Raw genomic sequence first — 25,957 nt, 5'->3', positions numbered from 1 at the left:
AAAACCACTGGGTAGAGGGTTCAAGGGAAATTTGATGTGGTTTGTTGTTCCTCAATCTATTTGCTTTGAGCCTCTTGTAACTGTTATAACTGGTTTTGATTCTCTGGTTGTCACCAATTTCTCCTTGATTTTAACAGAAGTTGGCTTTGCTTCCTGTGATTTAACTTATTTTATCCAAATCCTTTACTCTGTATATATATTTTTAAAGGAATAGAATGTTTGTAAATAAAGGTTTTTATCTTGTCCAAAGCCAAAAAAAAAAAAAAAATAGCAAAATGGTAGATCTAAAGCAAAATATCAGTATTACATTAAAACTAAATGGAACTTTATCAGAATTGTTCCGTTAAGACTCGTGCATCTTAACACGTGTAAAGTTTACCTGAAAATCAGAAATGTTAAAAAAATAAATAACAATATAAAGTGGGATGAGGGTACAGGTATAAATAAGAGAACGGCAGAATGTTGACCATTGTTAAAGCTGGGTGTTGGATACATGGGGCTTTGTTCTGCTCACTTTGTATATATTTGAGGTTTCTCAAACTGAAGGGTTTTTTTTAAGTAACTGGAACTAAATACTCCCAATGAAGGCAAAGATTTCCTGACCTACAACTATATGCAACCATATAGCTGAATTTCACAAAAATTGAGCAAAAGAACCAGATCACAAAAGAGTATATACTATATGGTTCCACTTATACGGAGTATGAAAACAAGCAAAAGTAATCTATGCTGTTAGGGTAGCAACAAGGGTAGGGGGTACCCTTGGGGAGAGTGCTGGTGCTGTGTCTGGGTGGACAAGGGTCTAGAGTTATTAACTTTTGTCCTTCCTGGTAGAGAGGGCAGAGGGAACACCTTTACAAATTTATATCCATGGGGACTCCCTGGCAGTCCAGTGGTTAGGACTCCGAGCTTCCACTGCAGGGCACACGGGTTCCATCCCTCGTCAGGGAACTAAGATCCCGCAAGCCACGTGGTGCAGTCAAAAAACAAACAAACAAACAAAACAAATTTATATCCAGCATTTAGGCAAATAGGGAAGGGCAGAGAGCTTTTCTTGTATCTGCTTCTCCTCAATTGTGTTCAGTTCAAAATGATCCTTATGCCATAGTTGGATATTTTGGGGTGGCATATTCTGCTACCCTTCACTGTGTATAAGATTAATATATCCTAATCAATTATATTCCTAAACATTAGGAACAAAAGGATTTTAATGCAATTTTTAAAAATATGATTTTCATTAGCAAAACAAACAAAATACCTAGGAATAAACCTAACAAAAGATTTGCTAGATCTCTGACATTACTGAGAGTAATTAAAGAAAATCTGGATAAATAATTCATAGTAACAGTATACATAATTGCCAAAAAGCAGAAACAACCCAATGTCCATTGAGAGTAAAATGATTCAGTCGTGGCTTATTCATACAATGGAATATTACACAGCAGTGAAATAAATGACCTACTGCTACATGATGAATTCTATAAACATAACGTTGAGCAAAAGAGGCCATAATTCAAGGCGGTTACCTTTGGAGGGTAATGATTAAGAGGAAGTGTGAAGATTTCTGGGCTGCAGGCAATACTCTCTTTTTTTATATGGATGGTTTCATTAATGTATTACTCTGTAAAAATTTAATTGAGGCATAACTTAAGGTTTAGCACTTTATGTATAACTATACTATAAAATGGGTTTTTAATTATTTTAGGTTTTACAAAATTATTTTCCTCAAAAAAAAAGGAAAAAAACAAGAAATACTGAAGGAATAAAATGAAAGAATGAAATTATACTAATAAAGTTAACGACGTCCAACACTTACCGGCCAGGGCTAAGAAAACTCTAGGCAAACATTCTTATTGAACTCTCATAAGACCCCATAGGGTGGATATTACTTGTTCCCATTTTAGGGAAGAAGCTGAGGTTCAGAGAGGTGAAATCACTTGCCAAAGTCACAGAGCAATGGCACTAGGTTTGTCTGATTCCCTATCTCACACTGTTAACCATTCACCACATCACCTGTCAAACAGGTTCTTTCCCAGGTCTTATAACAAGCTGCCACCTAATAGCCAAAATAATAACTATCAATTAACAAGGATTACCACCTTAAGTCCTCAAGGTAACCTAAGAAGCAATTATTATCTCCATTTCTGGGAGGAAAACTGAGGCTCAGAGAGGGCAAGCCATTGTGCCAAGGTTCCAGGTAGGAAGTGATGGAGCCAAAATTCAAACCCAAGAATGTCTGACTCCAGCCTTATCATCACTCTACAGGCACGGATTCTGTCCCTTCATTCATTCACTCAACGAAAATTTTTTGAGCGCCCACACTGGGCCAGCCATGTTCTAGTCCCCAAACAGCCTCCTACTGCTCAGAGCTCACATTCCAGTGGGGGGTGACAAAGACAGTACACAAATATAGAATATGTCACGTGGCGACACGTGCCACGAGGACCAATAAAAAAGAGTAAGTAGAAAGATGGGGGTCTGAATTACAGGCAGTGTGTCAGAGGAAAGCCTCTCTGAGGAAGTAACACTTGAATGAATAATGATGGGATGAACGGGAGAATGCAAAATGATTCCTTTTCTGTGTCTAGTCTAGCAAAGAGGCCAACTGCGTGGGACATCTTTTACCCCTAAGGCCCCTCCTTAGGAGTCAATTTGGGATATAATTCTCTTCCTCGCTCTAGCCGGAAAAGCTGAGGCTATTTTTCCTCCACTCTCTCCTAAAAGAAATGAATAAAACGGTTTGGGAAAGAATCCTTCGGGGACCTATTAATACATGGTGACTGGAGCCACAAAAAGGCACGGGAGTGGTGAGGCAGGACAGGGCAGGGCATCATTGGGACGGTGACCGGCAACCCGGCACGGAACAGAGGGCAAAAGGGGGACGGCTTGGTGACTGATAAGAAGTGGGGGATGTACCAGGGGTCCCTCAGGCCAACGCTCCCTTGCTCGGGCCCATTTCACCGAAGCTTGAGGGCGTAGAGAAGATCCCAGCGCAGGGGACGCAGCCTCCGCCGCCCTCTCCCGGCAGCTGTAGTCCCTTCACCCTTCGCCCGCTCGGCCAATACGCATGCGCCCGCTTCACGAGGCTGGGCGCGACCCCCCCCCCAACGGCATCCCTACGCATGCGCGGCCCTACAGGTAACCGACTAGACCAGCGCACGCCTGGCCCCCGTGTGCGCCTGCGTCGGGGGAGGAGCTCTGAGACGCCGCGCGCGCTCTCGGTCCCACCCAGCTGCCTTTGCTCTACCTGGCGGGGACAGCACACGCGCGTCTCCTCAACGACCCAGGTGCCGTTTGTTTGTCGTTCGTGGCCCTCAGCTGTGTCCCTAGACTGGGACGTGGCCCCAGATGCGCCCTGGCCGTGGCGAGGTTCCCTGGACCAGCCGAGTCAGAGCCCCTCCTGAAATCCTGGCAGAGCCCCCACATCCTAGGGGAGAGTCCCCAGTATCAGGGCCTTCCAAGGAAATCCTGACCAGATCCCCTCAGAAATACTGAAAGGAACCCCCCAGGAAATCTTGTAGATGACCCCTGAAATCCTGTCAGAATCTTCTAGAAATTCTGTCAGACTTCTCCCTCAGAGCCTGTCAGAGACACCCCCCTAAACCCTGTTTCGCCCCTCCTAACTCCTATCAGAACCCTCCCCCCAAGTCCTGCCACAGGTCCCCAGAAATCCCGTCAAACCCACCAAAAATCCTGTCAGATTCCCCTCCAAAATCCTGTTAGAGACGCCCTCCCCCAAAATCCAGAGACTCCCCAGAAATCCAGTCAGAGACCCCCTTGAAATCCCCACAATGCCTGCTTGGGTCCTCCTCCTGCTAGAATCTCCCCGTCAAAGACCCCTGAGGTCCACCAGAGCCTCCCTCGGTCCCTCACCAGGAGTGTGTCCCCCAAATCCTGTCAGAGGCTCCCAGGGCCTGTCAGCACCCTCGCTTGCAGGGACCCTTCCCCACTCAGGCCCCACAGCTGTCACCCCCCTTCTGCACCCCCCAGCCTGGTCCACCCTCTGGAAGGGTCTCTCTTGAAAGACCCCTTTTTCTAGGACCTTCTAAAAGCCACCAGGAAGTGTGCACTCCACAGCTGTGGACCCCATCTGGCACCAGGGAGAGCAGGGCGTGGGGAGTACTTGGTGAGGAAAGGGGGGGCTGAGTGGGCGGGCTGAGGACAGACAGGCCCCAGGTGACCGTATGTTGACCGTGTGCCCCAGTGTGCCCAGTTCAGCCTTAAATGGGCACCATTGTCTGTTGTCATTATTCGTAGCTCCCCTTTCACTCTTGAAAGTGTCCTGGAGTTGGGACAGTAAGTCGTATGGTCAACCTGGGTATGATGGAAGCAGGACAGGGCACTGTCAGGGCACAAAGGAGGGAGTCCCTAACTGCTCTAGGGACTCAAGGAAGGCTCCCCAGAGGAGCTGGGAGCCTGGGCCTGGGAGGACCGTGGGAAGATGCTGAGTCCCTATGGGCCGTGAGGGACCTGGAGGTCGGCCAGTGGAGAGAAAAGTGACAAGAAGAAGCCAGGAGTTTCAGGGACCGCTCTGTGCTGCACCAGCCTGAGGGGCTGGGACTTAGTCCTGCGGGCACTAGGGAGCCATGGGAGGGCTGGGAGCAGGAGAGAGGTGGGGATCAAACTCACAGGCGAAGCCAGCAGTTCCAAATACAAGCTGATGGGGCAAGAATGTCAGTTGCCCAGGGTGGTGTGGGAACCCAGGGACAGCCCCCCTTTCGGAAACGTTTTCCAGAGGAGGGGACGTGGGAGCTGAGACAGGAAGGGCCAGTGAAGAGGATGTCCCGGGCAGAGACCTGGAGGTGGGAAGAACTGGCTCAGTTTGGGGAACAGCACACAGTCCAGAGTTGCTGGAGCAGCAAGTGGGATTTGGGGTCGGGGAGACAGGTGGGATCAGGCCATGCAGGGCCTTCGATATCAAGTCCAAGGTCTAGGCTTTGTCCACGGGGTGCTTGGGGGCTGTGGAAAAACATTGAGCAGGGGAGGGGCAGGTCAGCTCTGGGACCCTGTGAGGATGGATTGGGCGGGAGACTGGAGTCAGGAGGCTGGGTCAAGGGCCCAGGGTGAGAGGCTGAGGCCTGACCTGGGGCCATAGGGAAGGAGAGGAGGGGTCAGGGGAAAGTCACTGGGCAGGAGGGACAGGGCTGGGGAACTGGACACGCTGCGGGGAGGAGGGATGGCAGGAAGGAGTGACCCTGCTCCCTTTGATCTCTGCCGCCCACTCCTTGGGCCCCCCATTTTCCCAGCTCACACCTCCAGTCCATAAAATAGGTCTGAGTGGGAGCTGCACTGGTCCAGGCAGGGGTAGGCAAACTGGTTCTGAGAATCCAGAGCGGCCTGGGGCACAGGTGGGGCAGGGCAGGTCTCCATCCACGGGTGGCTGGTCTGAGGAGGCCATTCCCCTGTTTGTCCGTCCAGGATCTCTTGAAGAAGCTGGTCCCTTTTCGGTCCCTACCAGTGATGGGGGGGAGCTGTTAGCTTCGCCAGCAGCTGCAGAGCAGCGGGGGTGGCTCATGGACCTGCCAGAGAGCCAGGCGGGTGGCCCCGCTGCCGAAAGTAAGTGGCTGGGTCCCTGTTTGTCCCGTGGGAGGATGAAGAGGGAGGAGTGGGTGGATGGGGCGCCAGGCTGTGACTCGGGGACTTGGGAGAGGTGGCCTGCGGTGGCTGAGCCTCCACCTCAAGGCAGGGTGGACGGCAGGGAGGGATCCTTGATTAAGTGCCTGCTGTGTGCCCACCTGCCTGGACACCTTATCTCATTTGCTCTGGGGAGGCCAGACTGCGAGAGTAGAAGCCTCTGCACGCGCCGTGCCCCCTGCCTGGAGCACCCTCTCCAGTGACCCACAGGCTACCCTCCCTTCATTCAGATCTCTGCTTTCTGTAAAGCACTCTCTCCCCTTTCCTGCTTTACTCCTCTTCATAGCACTGACATCTGTTTGTCTGTCTGTTTAGACTCTGCCTCCCCCTAGAACATGAGCTCCACAGGGCAGCCTCGGTTTTATTCCCTCTGGTATTCCCAGTCCCTAGAGGTGCGCTGGTCATTGTGCGAGCCATATATGTAATTTAAAATTTTGTTAGTAGCCACATTGAAAGAAAAAGAAAAACAGAAACAGACAAAATGAATGGCAAGAATAGACTTTATTTAACCCCATATATCCAAAACAGTATCCTTTCAGCATACAACAATATAAAAATGTGTTGGAGTCATTCTCTTTTTTTCATACTAAGTCTTCAAAATCTGGTGTGTACTTTACACTAATAGAGCATCTCAATTTACACTCACCACAGTTCAGGTCTCAAGAACCACTGTGGCCAGCGGCTTCCCTGTTGGTCACGCTGCACTGGAGCAATGCCTGACGTGTAATAGGAACCCAATTGCTAAGTCCTTGAATAATTGGATGGATGCAGACCAAATGGGTGTGAAAGTGGCTTCGGGAGGAAGATGCTGGGTTGCCCTTTCTGAAACCCATCTATTAAGTGAGAGAGCCCGAGGGAGACTCCCACCCTAGAGGAGAGGCAAGACCCCTTTCTTAGAGGCTCCTAGCAGGCCTGGACTCTGACCTCAGGAGGCTCTCCAGATAAGAAGGTAGGAGGCAGACACCGGGGTTCGGGAAGCAAGGGCAGGCTGACCGAGGGACCATCTAAACATCTAAACTTCGTCTGCACCAGCAGAGGGCGTGCGGCCACTGAGGAACCCGTGGCCAAGGGCTGAGCCAGCTTTGGGAGGCTCCCGAAGGAAAGGGAGGAACACACCCAGGAGGGATGGAGACCGAGGAAGGCGGTGGGGGGGGGCTGGGGAAGAGACGAGACAGCGGAGGAGGGAGAGAGAAGGCTCAGGGAACAGAGAGCCGCTGAGTTGTGGGGAAAGAAGCACAGAGACAGGGAAGAAAATGGGAGCGGTGGACATGGAGACAGGCAGGCGGGACTCAGGGGACAGAGAGATGGGGAGGAGGAGGGGGAGAAAGAGCCAGAGAGAAAAAACTAGAAAAGGGACAGGACAGAGACAGAGAGAGGTAGAGACACTGAGGAAGGAAATGAAGGAAAGAAGACGGGAGAGAAGCAGAGTGACATCTTCCTGAGGGGCCCCGGGAGGCAGAGTGTCACATCTGCACTGTAGATACATGCAGATCCTCAGATCCCACGACATCTGGAGGCAGCCAGTCCTGGGTGACCTCACTGGGCCTCAGGGCCCTCCTCCATAACATGGGGGCACAGTGAGAGGAGGTGTCTCCCCTAACTATACATTCCCGCTCCCCTTCCCTAGAAGCATGAGTTCAAACCCAAGGGGACAAATTTTAGCTCACTACAAAGAACCCTTGAAGAGTCAGAGGGATGAGAAAGGGCACTCAAATGTTGAACATGTGACCTTGCGCAAGTTTCTAACTTGTCTGTCTCCAAGTATCCTTATCTTTAAAGTGGGACTAATAATAGCAGCCACCATGGTTCGTGTAAGATGCTCAGAAGGGGCCTGGCTCCTATTAAAGGCTGAATAAATGTTCAGTTTTATTATTGAGCTTCCACCATGTGCCAGTCCCTCGGCCAGGGCCTTTCCAGATTTTATCTCATCTCTTCTCCAGGAGCGAAGTAACCACCCCCCGCCACCCATTCTCCGGAGGAAGAAACTGAGGCTCCAAGAGCCTGAGTCCCTTGCCCAGATTGCCCCCTGAGTCTGTCAGACCTTGCAGCCTGTGCTTGGCCCTCTGCTATACCCAGCTGTCCAGGGGCAGGGCAGGGAGCCTCATAGGTCACTTCCAGCCCTGGGAAAGAGGCTGGGCTGGCCCAGTGGGTCCTGGGGTAGAGAATATATAGGCTCCTTCTATATCTTGGAGCATTTGTTGAGTGCCTGTTATGTGTGGGCACAGTGGATCCAGCAGTGGACAAACAGACCCCAGAATATTCACATTGTGCAGAGGCAGGGGAGAGGGGGTGCTCTTCAAATACACAGACCTAGCCCTCCCAGCCCTGGGGAGGGGAGATCACTCTATCCACCCATTTTACCGGTGGGGAAACTGAGGCTGCAAAAGGAGAAAAGACTTGCCCACAGCCATGAAGCTGGACTCTGAGCTCCTAACTGCTCCCCCACCACCCACCTTGCCTGGATTGCCCCATCCCCCTTCGTTTCAGGCCCCAGGCCGTGGGCACTGATGACGCCAGCCTCAGGGATGTGGGAAGGAGAGAGACCCAGCCCGAGGCGGGCTGGGAGACCGGAGATGCTGCCTGCCGGGATCGATCCAGGCTGCCCGCGCGATATTGGATTGTTCCTGGCTCCTGGGCCCACCTTCACCCTCGGCTTCTCCCAGAATCCTCTCTTCTTTGCCCTCCTCCACCCTTAGCCCACTCTGAGCCGAGCCTGAGGAGCAGGGGAAGAGAGGAGGAAAGGCTGTACTCAGAGTATTTGTTCAGTATCTGGGCTCCTGAGCCGACTGAACACAAAGGATTCAACAGCAGGGGCACTTCCTGGCCTGAAAGATGGGGCCCACATTCCCAGGTCGGGGGATGGGGGAGGTGACTCAAAGACCCTCACATTGAGGCCCCCACCCAAAGCTTCCTGCGGTTCCCCACCAGCCCAAACTCTCGGCAGCCTGAAATGAATTCCTTCCCCTCTGCAGGAGCCAGGACCTGGGGTCACCCCTCTTTGCTCTTCATCGTCGCCCCTCCTCATAGGTGGGCTGACCCTCTTGTCTCCTCAGTGTACCTCGGGGACCAGCCAGAGGAGCGGAGCCTGGGGGCGCCACTCAGCTTAGAGGAACAAATACTCAGCTCCACGTTTGAAGCTTGTGACCCCCAGAGGACAGGTCAGAGAACCAAGGAGTTATAACGGATGGAGATGGGGGGCTGGGAACTGGGGAGCCCTGGCGAGAGGGATGGGCTAGGGTGAAGTGGATGATTGTGGGAAGCTTCAGGAAGGAAATGGATAAGGGGATGGAGGCCTTTCAGGACAAGGACGGTGAGGGGAGGAAACTTGGGGAAACTTCACAGAGGAGGGTGGGTCTTTGGGCCCTGGGAGAGGGAGGTAGGGCAGCCACTGTGGGCCTGGTGGGGCACAGCTGGTCCTCTTTGGTCCACCTTCTGAGGTGGGGATGACTGGGCCCCATTGCCCAAGGGCCATGGTGCTGGGGTGCCACCAGCCCAGCCAGTGGTCCCACTTCAAAGCCATCGCCTGTCCCCATCCCCCACCCCTCACCTGCCCCAGACTCCCTCACAGCCTGCTTTATCCCCAGGCACTGTGGCTGTGACCCATGTACTAGCCTACCTGGAGGCTGTGACGGGACGGGGCCCCCAGGATGCACGCCTCCAAACACTGGCCTGCAGACTGGACCCCAATGGGGAGGGCCCTCAGGCCACTGTGGACTTGGACACCTTCCTGGTCATCATGCGGGACTGGATTGCTGCCTGTCAGCTGGATGGGTGGGTCCCCGCACCTCCACCCTCCCCCAGGAAACCCTTCCTAAGATCTAACCTCATACCTGCTTACTGCAGCCAGCACCCTTTGGGCACAGGTACCTGCTGTGGTTGGAAGGAAGCTGAGGAGGAGAGAAAAGTAGAGATGAGGTTGGGGGAGGGGGGGTCTGAGGACAAAGTGCCTGAGATGGGGAGGCAGAGGGAGTCTGGGGGCAGAAATAAAATGGGCTGGAAGGAGGAGAAGGGCGATGTTAAGGGGCTGACAGAGGCCTGTCCCCATCCCTCCTCCAAACCCAGTCCTTGCCCCTCCTGCTTTTCCATCTGGCCCCGAGCGCTTGCCATCTGGCCTCACCTTCCTCCCCACGGTGCTCACTCTCACCTGACCTGTCCCCTCCACCCACCACCCGCAATCCCCCTGCCAGTGGCTGGTCAGGATTGGGCGGGTTGTTGCAGGGAGCTCTAAGCCTCATCCCTTTGATACAGGGGATTAGAGCTGGAAGAGGAGACCGCCTTTGAGGGAACCCTGACCTCCCAGCAACTGCCATCTGGTGAGATTGTTATATATAGAATGAAGCAGGCAGGCCCAGGGTCAGACAGTGTGGGGAACTTCCCACCCAGGGGCAGAGCAGGGGATGGGGCAGGACTCCAGAGACCTTTGCTCTAACCCGGAGCTGCGAGTTTGGCTTTCTAGGCGCCTCCACGACATGACTGCCTCCCAGCTGCCCTGAGCTTTGGGGTTTGTTTGTTTTTTCCCTCACGGGTTCTTTCCAACCCCTCCTAACACCAGCCCTGTTACAGAGGCCCCTCCCACCTCTCATCATCATCTCCATCACCATCAGCAAGCCGGCCCCTCCCTGTACTCTAGTCCCTGCATTCACGGTCCCTCTGGTCTTGTTGCCGGCACTGCCCTGCTCCGGCCTGGCCTCAGCTCAGGCTATTTCTCAGCCTAAACTTTCCGTGTCTTCCCTCATCCTTCACACCTGATAGGGAAGCCCTGGTGGGGAAGGCCTGGGATGCTGCAGGCTAAGGTCCCTTTCTGTCCAGCTCCCTCAGCACAGACCTGCAGTCCTCCCCTGCAGAAATCTGATTATCTGACTCATTACCTGCCCCGCTGTTTGGTCGGCTGGTTTGCTCACCGTTCTACCCCAAAGTCTTCACGCATAGGAGGTGCTCCATAAAAAAGTGTTCATGTTCTATTTCTCCAGGCTTATAAAAACAACACAAAAGTCAAAAAATATAGCTTTCTTGATATTCTCTTGAACCTCCTCCAACCGGGCTGTGAGCAGGGAAGGGGCAGGTCAGCTCCCGGGGAGGAGAGGCTGGAGGCCAGGAGTCCAGGGAGGAGGCTGTGGTGAGGATCCAGGGGGAGAAGGTGAGGCCTGAGGCAGGAGGAGTGGGGGAGCCAGGACAGCCCAGGGGCTGGGTGGGCGAGTGGGAGAACTGGGAGGACAGACAAGTTTGGGGCGGTTGCGGTGCTGCCCAGTGTCGGGCATGATGAACGTGGGGCAGTTGGGGGCTATGGGGAGATCCAGTCTGAGCTCAAGGTACCCACAAGCAAGAGGCTTTCTGGATGGTGTGTATAATTGCAGCCCCAGGAGCAGATGGGATCACCCAGAGTGAATCTGAGGATGGAGGCCAAAGGAAGACCAAGGCCGGAATCCTGGAGCAATCCAACATCTCAGGCCACCTGGGAACCCACCACCCTCTGTCTGTCTCCCTCCAGGATGCTCAGAAGCTGAGGATCCAGCCAACCTGGAGAGCTTCGGAGGCGAAGACCCCAGACCTGAGTTGTACCTATCCTCAGCCCCTCCCTGCCCTCCCCCTGCCCATGCCCTCCAGCCTGCCTAGGGCCCAGGGCCTGACCTAGGGCTTGGGGTCCTTCGGGAAGTGGGTGAGTGACACAGGCTGTGCTGATACCTCAGGGAGAGCGGGGCAGCCTCCTGTTTCTCTTTCTCTAGAAGAGCCGCATCTCCCCGCCACCAACACCTACCCCAACCCGGGGAAAGGAGGCCAGGGCTGTGGGCAGTGACCCTGGACCTTCCCTGCCCCCAGGCCCGCCACAGCTGACCTGCTGAGCAGCCTGGAGGACTTGGAGCTCAGCAACCGCCGGCTGGCCGAGGAGAACGCCAAACTGCAGCGCAGTGTGGAGACAGCCGAGGAGGGTTCCCTACGCCTTGGGGAGGAGGTTTTGGCTTTGCGCAAGCAGCTCCGCAGGTGGGCCCGGCCCCGCCCACCCTCCTGCACACCCCCGTGTCCCACCTGCCCACAGGCGCAGGCTCACTCCCCCTTTCTTAGTATTTTAGGTAGAAACTGGGTCTCTGTCCCCCACACTCAGTCTCTTTCCCTCCTTTTCTCTCTGGGTCTCTGTCTGGGATTTCTCTGTTGCTCTGAGTAGATCTACATCTGTGATCTCTGTCTTCCTCTCTCCCATGTGGCCCACCTGCCCCCCCCCCACTCAGTACCCAACAGGCTCTGCAGTTTGCCAAGGCCGTGGATGAGGAACTGGAGGACCTGAAGACTCTGGCCAAGAGCCTGGAGGAACAGAATCGCGGCCTTCTGGCCCAAGCCCGGCAGACGGTGGGTTTCTGGCAAGGGGCACAAAGGTGCACTGTTCTTCCTACTCTCTTGGAGTCTGAGCAACAGAGACTGACTATGGAGTGGAAAAGGGCAGAGGTCACCTGGGCTTCCTCCCTCAGTCCAGGCCCTGCTCCCCAGACTTTGGGTCCGGGTCTACTTGCCATCCCTCTCATGACAAAGGGGACAGCAGCAGTCATCAGGGCTCCCCAGACGCATTCCCCCGGCCCTTCTCCTCAATGACCCAGGCCCAAGTTGCGTGCCCAGGGGTGGAGAAAGGGCAATCTGGGGGCAAGGAGGCCTGAAAAGAAGGCTTTGTTCTGTCTCTGGGCTCGGTCAGGAAAAGGAGCAGCAGCAGCTGGTGGCTGAGATGGAGAGTCTGCAGGAGGAGGTGAGCTGAGGCCCAGTGCCCACCCCCACCCTTTCCCCAGTCCTCAGGATCTTCCTGCCCTACCCACTGCTGCCCCAAACACCCCCAGCCGCCTGCAACAAGCACCCTTCAGTCTGGTGAGGGAGACCTCAGAAGCCCAACGTGTGAATGTCCCTGAAGGTCACATGGCTGCATGTGAGGACTGCCACAGTCGGTAAGAGGGTGGGGCATGGGGCGGACTGCTGGTTCCGCTGAGGCTGCCTACATAAGCATGGGCCAGTCTGCCCTTCTCTGTGCCTCAGTGCCCTCACCTGCGAGAAAGGGAAAAATAATGGAATCTCCCTGGTTGGATTGTGTGAGATTTAAACAAGAGGATGCTAGGTACATGGCAGGACCCATGGAAAGAGCTTCACTAAAAGAGAGCTAGTGGTGTTCGTATTTTTTATGGTGGAAAGAACACAGGTCTTAAAGTCAGCCCTGATTCAAATCCCGTCTCTGGGACTTCCCTGGCGGTCCAGTGGTTAGGACTCTGAGCTTCCACTGCAGGGGGCAGTTCCCCTGGTTGGGGAACTAAGATCCTGCATGCTGCACAGCACGACCAGAAAAAAAAAAAAAAAAAAATCCCATCTCTGCCACTTACACAACAGACAACCTTTAAGCACGTGACGTGCCCTTTCTGAGCCATAGTTTTATGCTCTAAGGACAGGAGAGAAGGGTATCTATCTGTTCGTCAGGACTGTTGTGGGGATTAAATGGCCACTTTTAGCCCAGAGCCCAGCACATGGCATGGAGGGGCCCAGTCCAACCTCAGGGCTGATTCAAGCCCCAGTCTGAGACAGAAAACATCGTCTTAGTTAATTCTGGGTCCACCTACTCCTTTTACGTGGAAATAAAGCCCGCACGGAAGGTGGCATCTAAGTTGCTGGAGATCCATGCAGCATCTCAGTGCTCCTCAATCAGTGTCTGTTCTCTCTGCTGGTCACAAGACTGACGTTCATTGTCCCATCTGGTCCTTAGCCTTAGTCACCACCGCACGCTGTCATCCACTGGGGGGCTGACATTGCCTCCTGGTCTCTGGATGTACTGTCCTCACTGCATCTGCTGGTAGTAGCCCTCGTCGGAACCCCACAACCCACAAATGCCACTGGGGTTCCTCCACACCCTTTTAGGGGCACAGAGGAGGTTTAGCTGCTTTCCTGTGACTTTGTGTCGATAGGGGCCTCACTAGGCCTTCTGTGCCTCAGCTCCTCACACAGCCATCTCTGTTCTATTTTTCACACACCTTGCTGCTTCACAGACTGAGCTGGGAAACACCTCTCTCAGATTCCCAGACGTTCCAGAGGTTCTGTGGTTCAGCTGCATCCATCCTGTCCAGCCGTCTAAGCTGGGACTTGGGACTGGCCTCAGGGCCCATTTTCACTCTGTTGTTCTCTTCTTTGACTCTTCCTGAACTCCTCCCCCAGCGCTGAGGATCTGTGCCCAGTCCAGGCAGTAATACTCATTCTGCCTGATCCTCCCAAATCTCTTTGTCCTATGTCTGTATTATGGCTTTTACACGTAAACCAAAAAATTTTCCACTATCATTCCCTGGCTCTTCCATGAAAATTCCCTCTGTTGGGACAATGGGAATCTCGCTGCAGGATGGCTGCCATGGTGTGAAGCATGGGGTGCAGGCAGGATGTGACTGTTTCTTCCAGAACATCTCTTTTATTGGGGTATAGTTCTTTTACAACGTTGCGCTGGTTTCTACTGTACAGCAAAGTGCCGTAGAGTTCCCTGTGCTATACAGCAGGTTCTCATTGGTTATCTGTTTTATACATATTAGTGTATATATGTCAATCCCAATCTCCCAATTCATCCCACCCCCTCCCCCAAAACATCTCTTTTTAAGAACAAGAAGAAACTTTCCCTGAAGCCCCATGACAGGACCTCCCTCTCATAGCTCATTGGCTAAAGTGACTCAAATGATTATAGCCAAACCACTCCCTGGCATGGATAACACAGCCACCGATAGGTCTGGGGTACTTTCAGCTCCGAATTCTCACTCAAAGCAGGACAAAGGAGGACAAATGCTCCTCTCACGGCTCTCTCTCTTCATAAGAAGGAAACATTTTTCCAGAAGCACCTCCACTCCACCCCCACACCAGCAGACCCCTCTCACAGCTCACTGGATTACATGACAAGAGAGGCTGGGATAATATCTGACCTTCCTCAGCCTCTGGAGTGGGAGGCAAACAAGTGAGAGGGGGTGAGAATGGCTGCTGGGTTAGCTAACCAGCCGGGTATCTGTCCTGAATCTGCTGAGATTTCCATCTTGATTCACCTCCAGAGCTGCGGCTGGGACCCACCTGCCCGCGTGGAGAGTGGACCCCCAAGGAAAGTAGGAGAGGGAATAAGCAGGGTGAATGGCAGCCGGCAGTCTCTGCCTCCTCCTGGCCCAGAAGGCCTGTGCCAGGTCAAGTGCCTTGAGCAGTGCCTGGGACATCCTAGGTGCTTGATAAACAAGCTATTCTTGGTTCCCTTCCCCCACCTTTCCCTTCTCAGCAGCTGCCTACAGACCATCTATAGATCAAGTTCTCAAGTTACAGTAGAATAATGCTGGAGTAAGGGACACTCAGCTTTCCTACGAGAACGTACAGAGCAGGGCTCAGGTTACTGCAGAAGAAGGCAGGAGCGGCTGAGTAACCAGGTTCCCTGCCGAGTGGCCCAGGATCCAGCCTGTAAATCCCGACCAGGTGGACAGATGTTGACACAGCATTCCTGGCCCGTCCTTCCTCTGCCCTTCACCTGGCAGCCCAGGCCTGCTGAGCCTGAGAGGGGGAGAAGGCGGCTGCTGGAGGACTTGGAGCTGAGCCAGGCTGGAGTGAGGGGGGCAGCTGGCCTTGGTATCCCCAGGGGCGCTGGGAGGAGGGGTGTGGCCAAGGGAAGTCGACTGCCTCCGTGCTCCGAAATGCTTTCCCCAGTGACTGCCTCATGTCGAAACTCAGCACGACTTGCTAGGTTTTTTGGTGCCTGGAAGCTCTAGACTGGAATTTGGTCTGTTTTATTCTCAAGTCCCATTTTGTGGCTGGCGTGGGCTGCCCTCTCCCAGCCCCCTTGTTTTCGCAGATAACTCTCTTTACCCTTGAGGACTCAGACCCAGTACAGCCTCCTTGTAAAGCCTGGGCTCCCTCAGGGCCCAGGGCCCTAGGCCCACCTCATGTGTTATCATCTGCTTCTGTGTCAGTCTCCACCTCCAGTGATGAGCAACTTGAGATGAGGGACGAAGCTCGTTCCCCATTCTCATCCAGGGCTGCGTCTGGCTCAGAGGAGTTTGGGAGTTAAAAGTGCAGGATTCAGAATCAGGTTTGGGTTTGAGTCCACTTACTCACCACGTGACCTTGGCCAAGTTTCTTAGCCACGCCAATCCTTAATTTCTTCTGTAAAACTGGGGATGATGACAGTGTAAAAATTAATAATTGGGACAGCCAGACTTTACATTCTTCCTGAATGGCACAGTATAACGCATAAAGCAGTATCCATGGAATCTTCCTTCCAAAAATTAAACAGGAGTCTGGACAAGGCCCTGGATCTACCCATCAGTTTATAGGAAATGATGAGGGGGGAGGAGCATGGTAAACGTCCTGCACAGGGAACAAGAACACAGTAAACCAAGTCCAAACGCACCAATTCTACAGGACAAATGACCTGGTTTCTTCTACAAATGAAGGAGCTGAAAAAGTGCCAGGACTGGGGAGGTTGGGGATCACTGTCAGATGAAAAGAAATGGGACGTTTCAACCAAAAGCCGTGGTGGACCTTGTTTGGATCCTCATTCAAAGAAGCTAAACGTGAAAAGACATTTGTGAGACAACCGAAACCAAAAAAGAGCACTGGGTGTGCGATGATATTAAGGAATTATTATTAATTTTGTTAAGAGTGATCATTGTATTGTGGTTTTACTACAGGAAAAGTCCTCAAGTAGGAAATACAAATGCTGGAGTAGTTACAGGTGAAATAATATGATGCCTGGGGTTTACTTTAAAATACTCTGGTTAAACAAAACAAAACAAAAAATGTGAAAAATATAGAAGAAATAAATGGGGAGAATGTATATAATTATTGAAATTGGGTGATGGATAATGGGGGTTCATCATACTGGTTTTTTTTGGGGGGGTTGTGCCCCGCAGCTTGTGGAATCTTAGTTCCCCAACCAGGGATAGAACCCAGGCCCTCAGCAGTGAAAGTGTGGAGTCTTCACCATGGACTGCCAGCGAATTCCCATCTTTATCTTTAAAATAGGGCATAAGAAATAAGCTAACACTGGCAAGGTGCTCGGTAACTATTAGCAATAATAATTAGCTCATTTAATCCTCACAGCCACCCCATGCATCCTATCTTATCTCCATTTTTGCAGCTCTGTTTTGATTTTTCATCTGCAAATCAAAGCTGAGATCCCATAGGATGGTTGGAAGGATTAAATGGGCTAAAAGATAGACAGTGCTGAGCATGAGGCCCGAGGCACGTCAAGTGCTCAGCAAATGTCAGCTATGAATATTAACATGGCCATTTACTGAAGTGAATGTGACCAGGGTCCCTTATTTCAGAACGGGAAGCTGCTGGCCGAGAGGGATAGAGTGAAGAGGAGAAGTGAGGAGCTGGCCACGGAGAAAGATGCTTTGAAGGTGCCACCCCTCCCTCGCACCTTGACAACTTCCTACCACCCCGAGGCCATTTTTACAATCACCAGTTTCAGCCCCTGTGGTCTGGTGAGATCAGGGACTTCAATCAAGCCGTCAGGTTCCCCAGGGCCAGTGGGCAACTCAGCTGAAACCCCCCTCGGTGTAGCTGATGTCCAGAGACATGGAGGGAGGTTGAGGAGAGGGGCTCGGGAGAGTGGGCGGGCCAGGGAGGGCAGGCCAGACAGATGGACGGGCGCCTTCCTTGGCAGCGGCAGCTCTACGAGTGTGAACGCCTCATTTGCCAGCGAGATGCCATCCTCTCCGAGGTGAGGGGGCTGGGGGGAAACATTTGCCCTCTGTGTGTCTCCTGCCCCGAGTCTGCAAAGGGAAGTCCTGCTTGGCTCTAATCCTTGGATAATTAGCCAGGAGAGATCAGAGTGGTTCCCGGGAAACTGGTGCTCTCCCTCAGGCCCTAGCTCTTCCCCCAACCCCACCCCGCCTGTCCCCCCAACACCCAGCCTCAGCGTCTTTGGGGGGCTGGGCCCAGTCTCAGTCAGCTTTGGGCTTTCCCAGCACACTCGCCATGCAGAGAGTCTGGCCAAGACCTTGGAGGAGTACAGAACCACAACCCAGGTAACCCACTAGCCTGGCCCCACTCTCCCCACTTCTCTTTTGCCATCTCTGGGATTTGCTGCCTCCTTCTGTCTCTGCTGATCTTTTTCCAAGTCTCCACGTCTTGTTTCTCCCATCGCTACTGTTTGACTGTGTGTCTCTCTCCCTCTCTGTCTCTCTCTGCCTTTTCACTTTTCCTCTGTTCCTTCCTTTCTCTCTTTCTCTCTCTCTGTATCTCCATCTCTATCTCCTATCCACATTCCTTTTTTAGGAAATATTTACTTATTTATTTATTTGGCTATGTCGGGTCTTAGTTGCAGCACACAGGCTCTTTGTTGCAGCGCACGGGCTTCTCTAGTTGCAGCACGCGGGCTTCTCTCTAGTTGTGGTGCAAGGGCTCCAGAGCGCGCAGACTCAGTAGCTGTGGCGCGCGGACTTAGTTGCCCCGTGGCAGGTGGGATCTTAGTTCCCCAACGAGGGATCGAACCCACGTCCCCTGCCTTGGAAGGCAGATTCTTAACCACCGTACCACCAGGGAAATCCCTCCCATCCACTTTCATTCTCTGTGGGTGACTTCTCACCACATCTCCCCTCCTCCTATTTCTGTATCTCTGCTGGGCTTGTTTAGATTCTTGTCTCGGCCTCACTCTGGGTCTAGTCCCTCTGTCTCCTGAGGCGCCTCCTCTCTCTGTACCTTGTCTTCAGACTCTCTTGCACCCCGTGTGTCTCTTGCCTCTCTGTGAATCTGTTTCTGTGTCTCTGGTTTTTCCCTGTGTTTCTATCTCTGCCTTCCTCTTCTTAACTTTCCTGACTGATAGGTTGCCTTCTGGGTTCCTGTTGCTCTTTGCCTCTCTTTGGCTTCCTAAGTTTCTGTCACTGTTTCTTCCCCTTCTCCCTTGGCAATATGTGTCTGGAGGAGCCCAAACAAGTCACAGGAGTGGAACTGACCTTGGAAGAGGAGCCCAGGCATGGGGGGTGGGGAAAAATGGAGACCCAGGGGTCCCCCACTCCTTCCTTTGCAGGAACTGAGGCTGGAGATCTCACACCTGGAGGAGCAGCTGAGTCAGACCCGTGAGGGGCTGGATGAGTGAGTGGAATGACGGGGGTGGAGGAGGCAGGAGGGGAGCCCCAGGACAGGGACCCCTGGCCTCCAGCCCCAAGGTGGGCGGGGCAGCAACCCCAGCATAGGCTGACTGACAGGTGGTGGGCAGGCATGGAGGCAGCCTTCCCCGTCCTGACTGTGTGCCCAGGCTACCCGAAGGGGCTCAGGTGAGGAGAGTGGACTGGACCAAGCTGTCACCACCATCGCTGGGTGTGGAGATCCAGGCCATTCAGCAGGTGGGCCTGACACCCCTAGAACACCCTAACCCACCGCCAGCGGCAACTCTGACCCAGCCCTCCCACCCCACCCCAGTTCCCCCAGGACCATCTCAGTCCTTAACTTCCTCCCTAACCCAGTCCTTGGTCTGGGCACCAAACCCCTCCCGGGTGCTGCTCCCACCGACTCCCCAGCCCAGCCTCACCCCACCTTCCTTCCACCTCCCATCCTCATGGCTCAGCCCATCTCCATCCCACCTCTGACCTGTCTTCTGCCTTAATCTGACTCTCCCTGGCCTCAGAAACAACTTCTTCTCTCCCAGAAACAAGAAGTGGCAGCCGCCGATCTCTCCGACCCTTTGTGTGGCGTGTGGCAGTGGGAGGAGGTCATCAATGAGACCAGTGAGGAGGCTGAGTTTCCACCTGAAGCCCCGACTGGGGGGCAGGTGAGCACAGGAGGGGCTCCGAGACCACGGGATCCAGGGCCTGGGACACCATGGCCTTCACTGTTCCCCATCTCATAGACGGATGTTGACTGAGGGCCTGATCCGTGCTGGCCAAGGAGCCCCCGGCCAGACAGGACACCACCCCTGCCCTCTAGGGACTGGCCTGCTGGTGTGCAAGACAAAAGTGAACAAAGCAAACACACAAATTGCATGGTAGTGGTTGTTGTCCTTATTTCAAATACACTGTCAGGAATCCCCTTATTTAAAATGGTACTACAGTGGGAAGGGAGTAAGTGAATTGTTCTTCTTGACACCATAAAGGTACATTAAGCATTTACCTTTTGAATATGTCACCTTTGAGAAAAACTTAACAAGCCCTCTATGTAATCTTGAATTCAACAATAGCCATTGTTTTATGACTTCCGTAAATACCTGAACAATATTTCAAACGTTGTTTGAAACAACGAAGACAACTCATCTTCAGCGTTCACAGCTGAAAAGTGAGATTTTAAGCTGTTAGTGCCAGAAGAATTCCTTTTTTTTAAGGAAATATTGCTAACAGCTCTGTAAACAACGCTGTATTGTCTTGAAAATTATACTGCTTCAAAGCTGTTCATCATCCTTAAAAGACAAACTCGTTTCTCTGTTCACTTTTTCCCTGAGTTGAGAGAAGCTTCTGTTTCTCTTTGACACCAGCGCTCCTGTTGGATTCCTCACTGACCTCTCCCACTGCCTCTGCGAGGTTTAGGCACCCGCATCCCTCATCCTGTTACTCATGGGAAACTGAGGCTCAGAGGGAGATCACACAGCTTGTGGGCGGCAGAGCCAGGCTCCTCGGGGGAAGTGTAAATTAGAGCAAGCTTCTGCTGAGAGCGGTCCGTTGCCTCCTGGAGGGGAAGACTGACCCGGGCCTCCGGGTGCTGCCTGCGCTGGCTCCTGGGGATACAGAGTGGAATCATTCAGGGCCTGGATCCTCTAGCGCTCAAGGCCTGGTAGAGATCATGCAATCAGGCCATCCCAATGCAGGATGATCCATGTGCTAGGGGTGGGCGGCGGGCCCTGTGGGAGCCTCGAGAAGAGAGTTTCCACGTTGGGTAGGCGACTGAAGGAGATATCACAGGGAAACTGACACGAGTTTATTTTGAAGAAAGAAAGAGAGAAGTTAAGTGGCGTGAGAAAGGAGAGGTCTTCCAGGCAATGGGAACAGTAAATGCAAGGATGTGGGAGCGTGAAACCACGTAACGTGTTTGTGGAGCAGAGGGCAGTTGGGGGTGACTAATGAGAGATGAGGTCTGGCTGGATAATGAAAGGAATTCCCTGTCAGTGAAGCTGAGAGGTTGTGCTTTTCTCCGTCAAGCCACAGGAAGGCTGAGGGTAGGGAGGGGCAGGTCAGCTCTGGATGTAGAAAGACCCCTCTGGGGCCCCATGGGGACTGACTGGAGGCTGAGAGCCTGGGAGGCCAGGGAGGAGGCTGGGGCAGTGGTCCAGAGGTAGAGGGTGAAGGTTGAGCCAGACCAGGGCCTTGGGATAGAGAAAAAGGGACAGGCAGAGAGAATTGGGGCAGGGCAGCTGCCGACCCGCTGACAGCGGGGTTGAGGGCGCTGGATTCCGGGAAGGGAGTAGACAGAAAGACGCTGAACTTAGCTTGCAACCCTCTGAGGTAAGCACCCTGAGGGATAGGGGGGTGCTTCTCAGGGGCAGTGGGTGCACAAGGCTGGAGCTCAGGGATGTATTTAGAGAAGTGTTGAGTTGGTGGTTGAGACCACAGGCAAGGATGGATGTCTCCAGAGAAAATGGAGGGGGACCTGGGTCCCCAGGACTGGGAACTTGGGAGGAGAAGAGTGTTGGAAGGGAAACGCTGAGCCTCTTTGGGGCCCAGATGAGTGTGAGAGGCTTGTAGGAGTGTGAGAGGTGCAGGGGTCCTGAACTCCTGGGTCCTGAAGGAGAAAGGGGCTTGGTGGAACAACTGTCCTGTTGCTGGCTTCTGCTCCTGGAGGGATGATAGAGCCATCCTCAAGGGGGGCCCAAGAGGAGGGCAGGTCTTAGAAGCAGGTGGTGAATTCTTGGCAGGTGTTGCAGCCTGGGAGACCTAAGCTTTTCTTTCCCACAGGGAAACTTCCAGGGAGAGCCTGCGTACCCTCATGAAGGAAGGAAGGAGCGATCAATGTGGTAAGAAGATTGGTCCTCCCTGAGCCATCCCTCTGCCTCGAGGTGATGCCAACTCTCAGATGGCTAGAGTACAAGGCCTGGAAGAGCCCTGAGGGAGTGCATCACTCATTCCCTCGTTCATTCATGCTGAGGCCACCCTGGGCCTGCGGACCAGGATGAGTGAGACCCAGCCCTGCCCTCAGACACTGATCGTTCCAGAAGGACATCCAGCACCCAACCCCACTTGGGGGGAAATACTTTTGGAGGAGGCCCTGCTTGGGGTTAGGAGTGGTATTCGTATAGGAGGCCCTTAGACAAGAAGACAGTCATCAGGCAGATGGGACAGCTCAGTCACTAAGTCACTGTCACTGAACACACCTCTCCCAAGGCCTCCAGGGAGCCCTGGGATGAATGAGACCAAGACTGTGCCCCAGGAGAGCAGCCAGACAGTTGGGAGATCATCAGGGGCTCTGGAATCAGACAGCCTGTGTTCAAATCCCAGCTCGGTTACTTTGTGATGAGGTGTAGTGAGCCCCTGCCCTGTGATTGTTACCGACTGTTACGAGGCTCATGTGCAGCCTCCGAGGATAGAGAAAGCACTAGATGTCTGGGCCCACCCTCCTCCATGGGGCCTCTGCCTTCCTGCGGTGCCTCTCTCTCCCTGCTCCCCTCTTGCAGGCTCCCGGCTGCGGCAACTAATGAGGCTGCCTGCCGCGGCCTCTAATTGGACTTGTCTGGGAAAGCTGAGATTGGGCAAGATGGGGGCCCTGGAGCTGTGACCTCCCCCTGCGTCACCAGGGAATGGAAGAGGGGGCTGAGCAGCAGCGGAGACAAGGGCTGGTGTAGGGGCTGGACATCCGAGCAGGGTGCGGTGGGCAGGGGCAGTATGATTCACAGATTGGGAAGCTGGGAGTGAGGGAAGTGGTGAATCCTGTGACGCCTAGACGTGACCAGGGTTGAGAGCTTGGACCTTGAGAGAGGGGCTGGGGGTCCCCGAATAGAAGCCCCAGAGGATCAGACAGCTGTGCGTCTGACTGGGGCAGAGCCTGGGGCCCACGAGCCTGAATTGGATGGGAGTTGAGGAAACAGCTGTATCCTGAGGGTGTTGGGCCTGAAGCTGGTAGCTAAGGCTGGAAGGCTGGATCCCTGATCCCCAGCGAAGGTGGTTGGCAGGTGGTGTGGACATCTGGGTCTCCAAGGGACGTCAGGGCTGGCCAGCTTGAGGCCTGAGTCCCCAGAGAGGCATTTCAGGGGCTCAGACAGCTGTGACCGTAGGAGGCGCAGAGGCTGGAGCTTGCACACTTAAGAGAAATGATTTGGGATGGGGGCAGGGCCCACAGAGTTGGGTTCTGGAGTCAAGGAAGTCTGAGCTGGAGTCCCAGTTCTCAAAGAAGACCCAGTAAGACTGAGACTGACTGAAAATGGCCCAACCCCCCAGGCAGGAAGCTGGGCCAGGGGCTGGGGTCCTGGAGAGGTCTGAGTCTCTGGTGTTTTGGGTGTGAGAGAACCAGAAGCTTCTGATCGGCTGGGGGATCAGCTGGGAAAGTAGCAGCTGAGAAAGCCAATGAGGTGGAGAGGCCCCTGACCCTGTAGAAGTCACATACTGTGGAGAATTTGGTGAAAATTCCCCTGAAAAAATACAGATGCTGAGATCTACTCGCAACAGTTTGCTTGTGGGGCTCCAGGATGTCCTCCAGGTCTCTCCACGGTGCCCATCCATGTTATGAGCCCTCCTTCAAAGGTTCCGCCACACAGCGGGCAAATGGGAGCCAGGCAGGGGAGACAGATGCTTGCAGCGACTTTCTTGTCGCCCCAGGTTGCGCAGAAGAGAGGAAGAAGAGGAAGCAGAGATCCCGGTCACGGTACGCAGTCCCCAGCACCATGCACTGCAGGCCCTCAGATGAGGCTGCTGTCGTCACAGCTCCTCCCCAGCCCCTGCCCACACCCCCAAGAGATAACGATGCCGTCGCTGCAGCTAACAGAGGAGACGGTGCTACAGGGGGAGGCTGCAGGCCAGTGGGCGGCCAGGCTGTTCCCAGGGGACCCCCCAACCACACATACAGGGCTGCAGCCGCTGCACCACAGACGTGGCTACACCCCCGGGTTGCAAAACTGCACACGCACAAGCGCCCACACCCAGAAAGGGCCGGACCCTCCCCGGCCAGCCCCAGAACTCCTTTGGGGCACCGCACCTGTCACAGCTGGCCTGCCCAGTGCCACCCACACCAGCTCCTTTGCTTCTCAAAGTGGCAGGTGACAATCCTGATTCTTAGGCAAGGGAAGAGAGGGAAGGAAATTTGGCGAGGTCAGAAGCCTGCAGTCCTCAGATAAGAACCGTGAGCCCCGAAGGTGTGCCAGCCTCCGTTCCAGGCACCTGGGACCCTTCAGGGTCCACACCGTCCAACGTGGTCTCTCTGAGCAGCCTGACCCCAAGCCCACTTCTTTCCCACCACACCACGCTCCCTTCCATGGAGACTGGGGCCTCACCTCAGTTTCCTCGCGGCTAGTGTGACAGCGATCTTTACCCAGCTCTCAGGGTGAGGATAAGTGTTAAGGATCAGGTTGTAAAGTGCCTGGCACAGAGCAGACACACAGGAGGCGACAGTGGTGAAGATAGTGGCTGGGTTGGTGTTCCTGGAACTCTTTATTTATTGTATTGTTATTACCATATCATCATCCGCAGAGCAAAGGCATGGGTGGGAAAGCCTGAGATCCGCAGAGGGGACGCCCTTTCAGAAAGACATGGGGGATTAGGTGGGAAAGTGAGGCAGGAGGAGTATTTGGGGCTTCAATCTTAAAGCGCCTGCTGGGCCTGGCACAGGGCAGGAAGATGGACCCAAAGAGTACCCACGGTGGACTAGGCCCAGCCCAGGGCTGGGCTCCTCAAGAAGATGGGGTCTCTGCCCTCAGGGAGCCTGGATACTTCCAGAATCAGACGGAAGATGGAAATAATAATGTTGAGTAGCTCACGCAGTTATTGCGCGCTCACTGTCTGCCAGGCACTGTTCTGAGCCCACCTCCTGATTTTTTGGTTCTTGCCCACATTCACTCATTCATTCTCCACTTCAGCCCTGTGAGGTGGGTGCCGTCATCATCCCCGTCCAGCACATGGAGAAAGTGGGGCCTGGAGAGATGGGGTGATGTGCCAAGGGACACATAGCAGGAAACTGGCAGAGCTGGGAGCCCAAAGCAGCAGTGCGTCTCCGGGAGGCTCACGCACTGAACCACTGTGTCGCATCCCCTTCCATGTGGTCGCTTCTGTCCAGCGGGCTGAACCTAGCACCACTCCCAATCCAGGACCCGGTGTCTCAAGTTTGTATCCTTTGTCCTTCCAGGTGGATCTCCCCATCCCTCTGGGAGACTCACACCCTGGATACATCCCAGGAAGCCCTCCTGAGAGGTAGCAGGAGGGCCTGGGGGTGGACTTGGGGGCAGAGAAAAAGTCCAGCACCATCGCCCTGCCTTCCTTTCCCCCCAGCAGGCCCTCAGAGCCGGAGCTGCAGCAAGCCCTGGTGCCGGTGGTGAAGGAGCTGGTCCCAGTCAAGAGGCCAGTCTGGGGCCACCTCTGCCTGTGCCCCCTGCACCTCCAGCAGCTCAGGTGCACCCCAAGGCATCTCCAGAAGGAGGGTGATGGTCAGACAGGGCACTGCCGGGATACCATGGGCTCCCCTGGACCCCCCAAGCACTGTGCTGCTTCCCCACAGGGTCACTCGGCACCCGCTGATCCTGGCGCCAGTCCTGGGCCTGCTGCTGCTGCTGCTGCTGCTGCTGCTGCTCTCGGTCCGGCTGCTGGGCCAGTCCCCACCCACCACCTGGCCCCACCTCCATCTCTGCTACCTCCAGCCGCCTCCAGTGTGAGGTACGCATCCCGCCGCCTCAGAGCGGCGTCTAGTTCAGTGACTTAACTGGGGCTCTTTTTACTGTTAATCCTGTGGGTGTGCCACTGTGATTTGGGATTATCCCACTGCCAGGACCCCAGATACAGTGCTCTAGGGTTCACAGCCCTGTATTGGGTTTTTGTGTGAAGTCTCTTGGTTTTTTAACGTTGGCAATTACATTTCTTAACAATAGCAAAACACAGCCAATAATGGATTAAGCACTAGGGGTTATATTTCCCTCACAAAACAAGCCTGGAGGAGAGCAGTTGTGGACCCACAGCTCAGTCTCCATAGCACCGGGACCAGCATGCTGTGATTCTCTGTGACTCTCTTGGCCCTTCCCCTGTGCTCAGGAGGTGGCAGGTGTTGTAGCTTCATACATCATATCTGCAGGGAGAAAGGGACACATGTCTTCCTTTTTTTTCTTTTTTTTTTTTGCGTTATGCGGGCCTCTCACTGTTGTGGCCTCTCCCATTGCGGAGCACAGGCTCCGGACGTGCAGGCTCAGCGGCCATGGCTCACGGGCTCAGCCGCTCCACGGCATGTGGGATCT

General features: G+C 54.1%; 1 protein-coding gene across 1 annotated transcript; it reads left to right on the top strand.

Annotated features, from left to right (window-relative positions):
• The first annotated feature begins 3,230 nt into the window (after positions 1–3,230).
• Positions 3,231–25,384, top strand: KASH5 (KASH domain containing 5). Its single transcript, XM_060084487.1, has 20 exons — positions 3,231–3,287; positions 5,419–5,556; positions 8,688–8,792; positions 9,219–9,405; positions 9,883–9,947; positions 11,123–11,189; positions 11,452–11,613; positions 11,859–11,976; positions 12,314–12,364; positions 16,929–17,006; positions 17,273–17,329; positions 17,577–17,636; positions 18,638–18,702; positions 18,866–18,953; positions 19,256–19,378; positions 21,489–21,547; positions 23,343–23,388; positions 24,862–24,926; positions 25,008–25,124; positions 25,231–25,384. Exons 2-20 carry the CDS (start codon positions 5,514–5,516, stop codon positions 25,382–25,384), a joined length of 1,710 nt encoding a protein of 569 aa, XP_059940470.1. The 5' UTR covers positions 3,231–3,287; positions 5,419–5,513.
• The last annotated feature ends 573 nt before the right edge of the window (positions 25,385–25,957 follow it).

Source organism: Mesoplodon densirostris, chromosome 19 (genome assembly GCF_025265405.1).
Source record: "Mesoplodon densirostris isolate mMesDen1 chromosome 19, mMesDen1 primary haplotype, whole genome shotgun sequence".
Lineage (NCBI taxonomy): Eukaryota > Metazoa > Chordata > Mammalia > Artiodactyla > Ziphiidae > Mesoplodon > Mesoplodon densirostris.
Note: the sequence above shows the minus strand (reverse complement) of the source record. Positions and strands in the feature narration are given on the sequence as shown.

Bases quoted from the DNA above. Each gene is read 5' to 3' on its own strand.
- KASH5 (XM_060084487.1), top strand. From the start codon at position 5,514: ATGGACCTGCCAGAGAGCCAGGCGGGTGGCCCCGCTGCCGAAA. The intron at 9,948-11,122 runs GTGAGATTGTTA...GTCTCCCTCCAG, and splicing joins CTCCCAGCAACTGCCATCTG to GATGCTCAGAAGCTGAGGAT. The intron at 23,389-24,861 runs GTACGCAGTCCC...TTGTCCTTCCAG, and splicing joins AAGCAGAGATCCCGGTCACG to GTGGATCTCCCCATCCCTCT.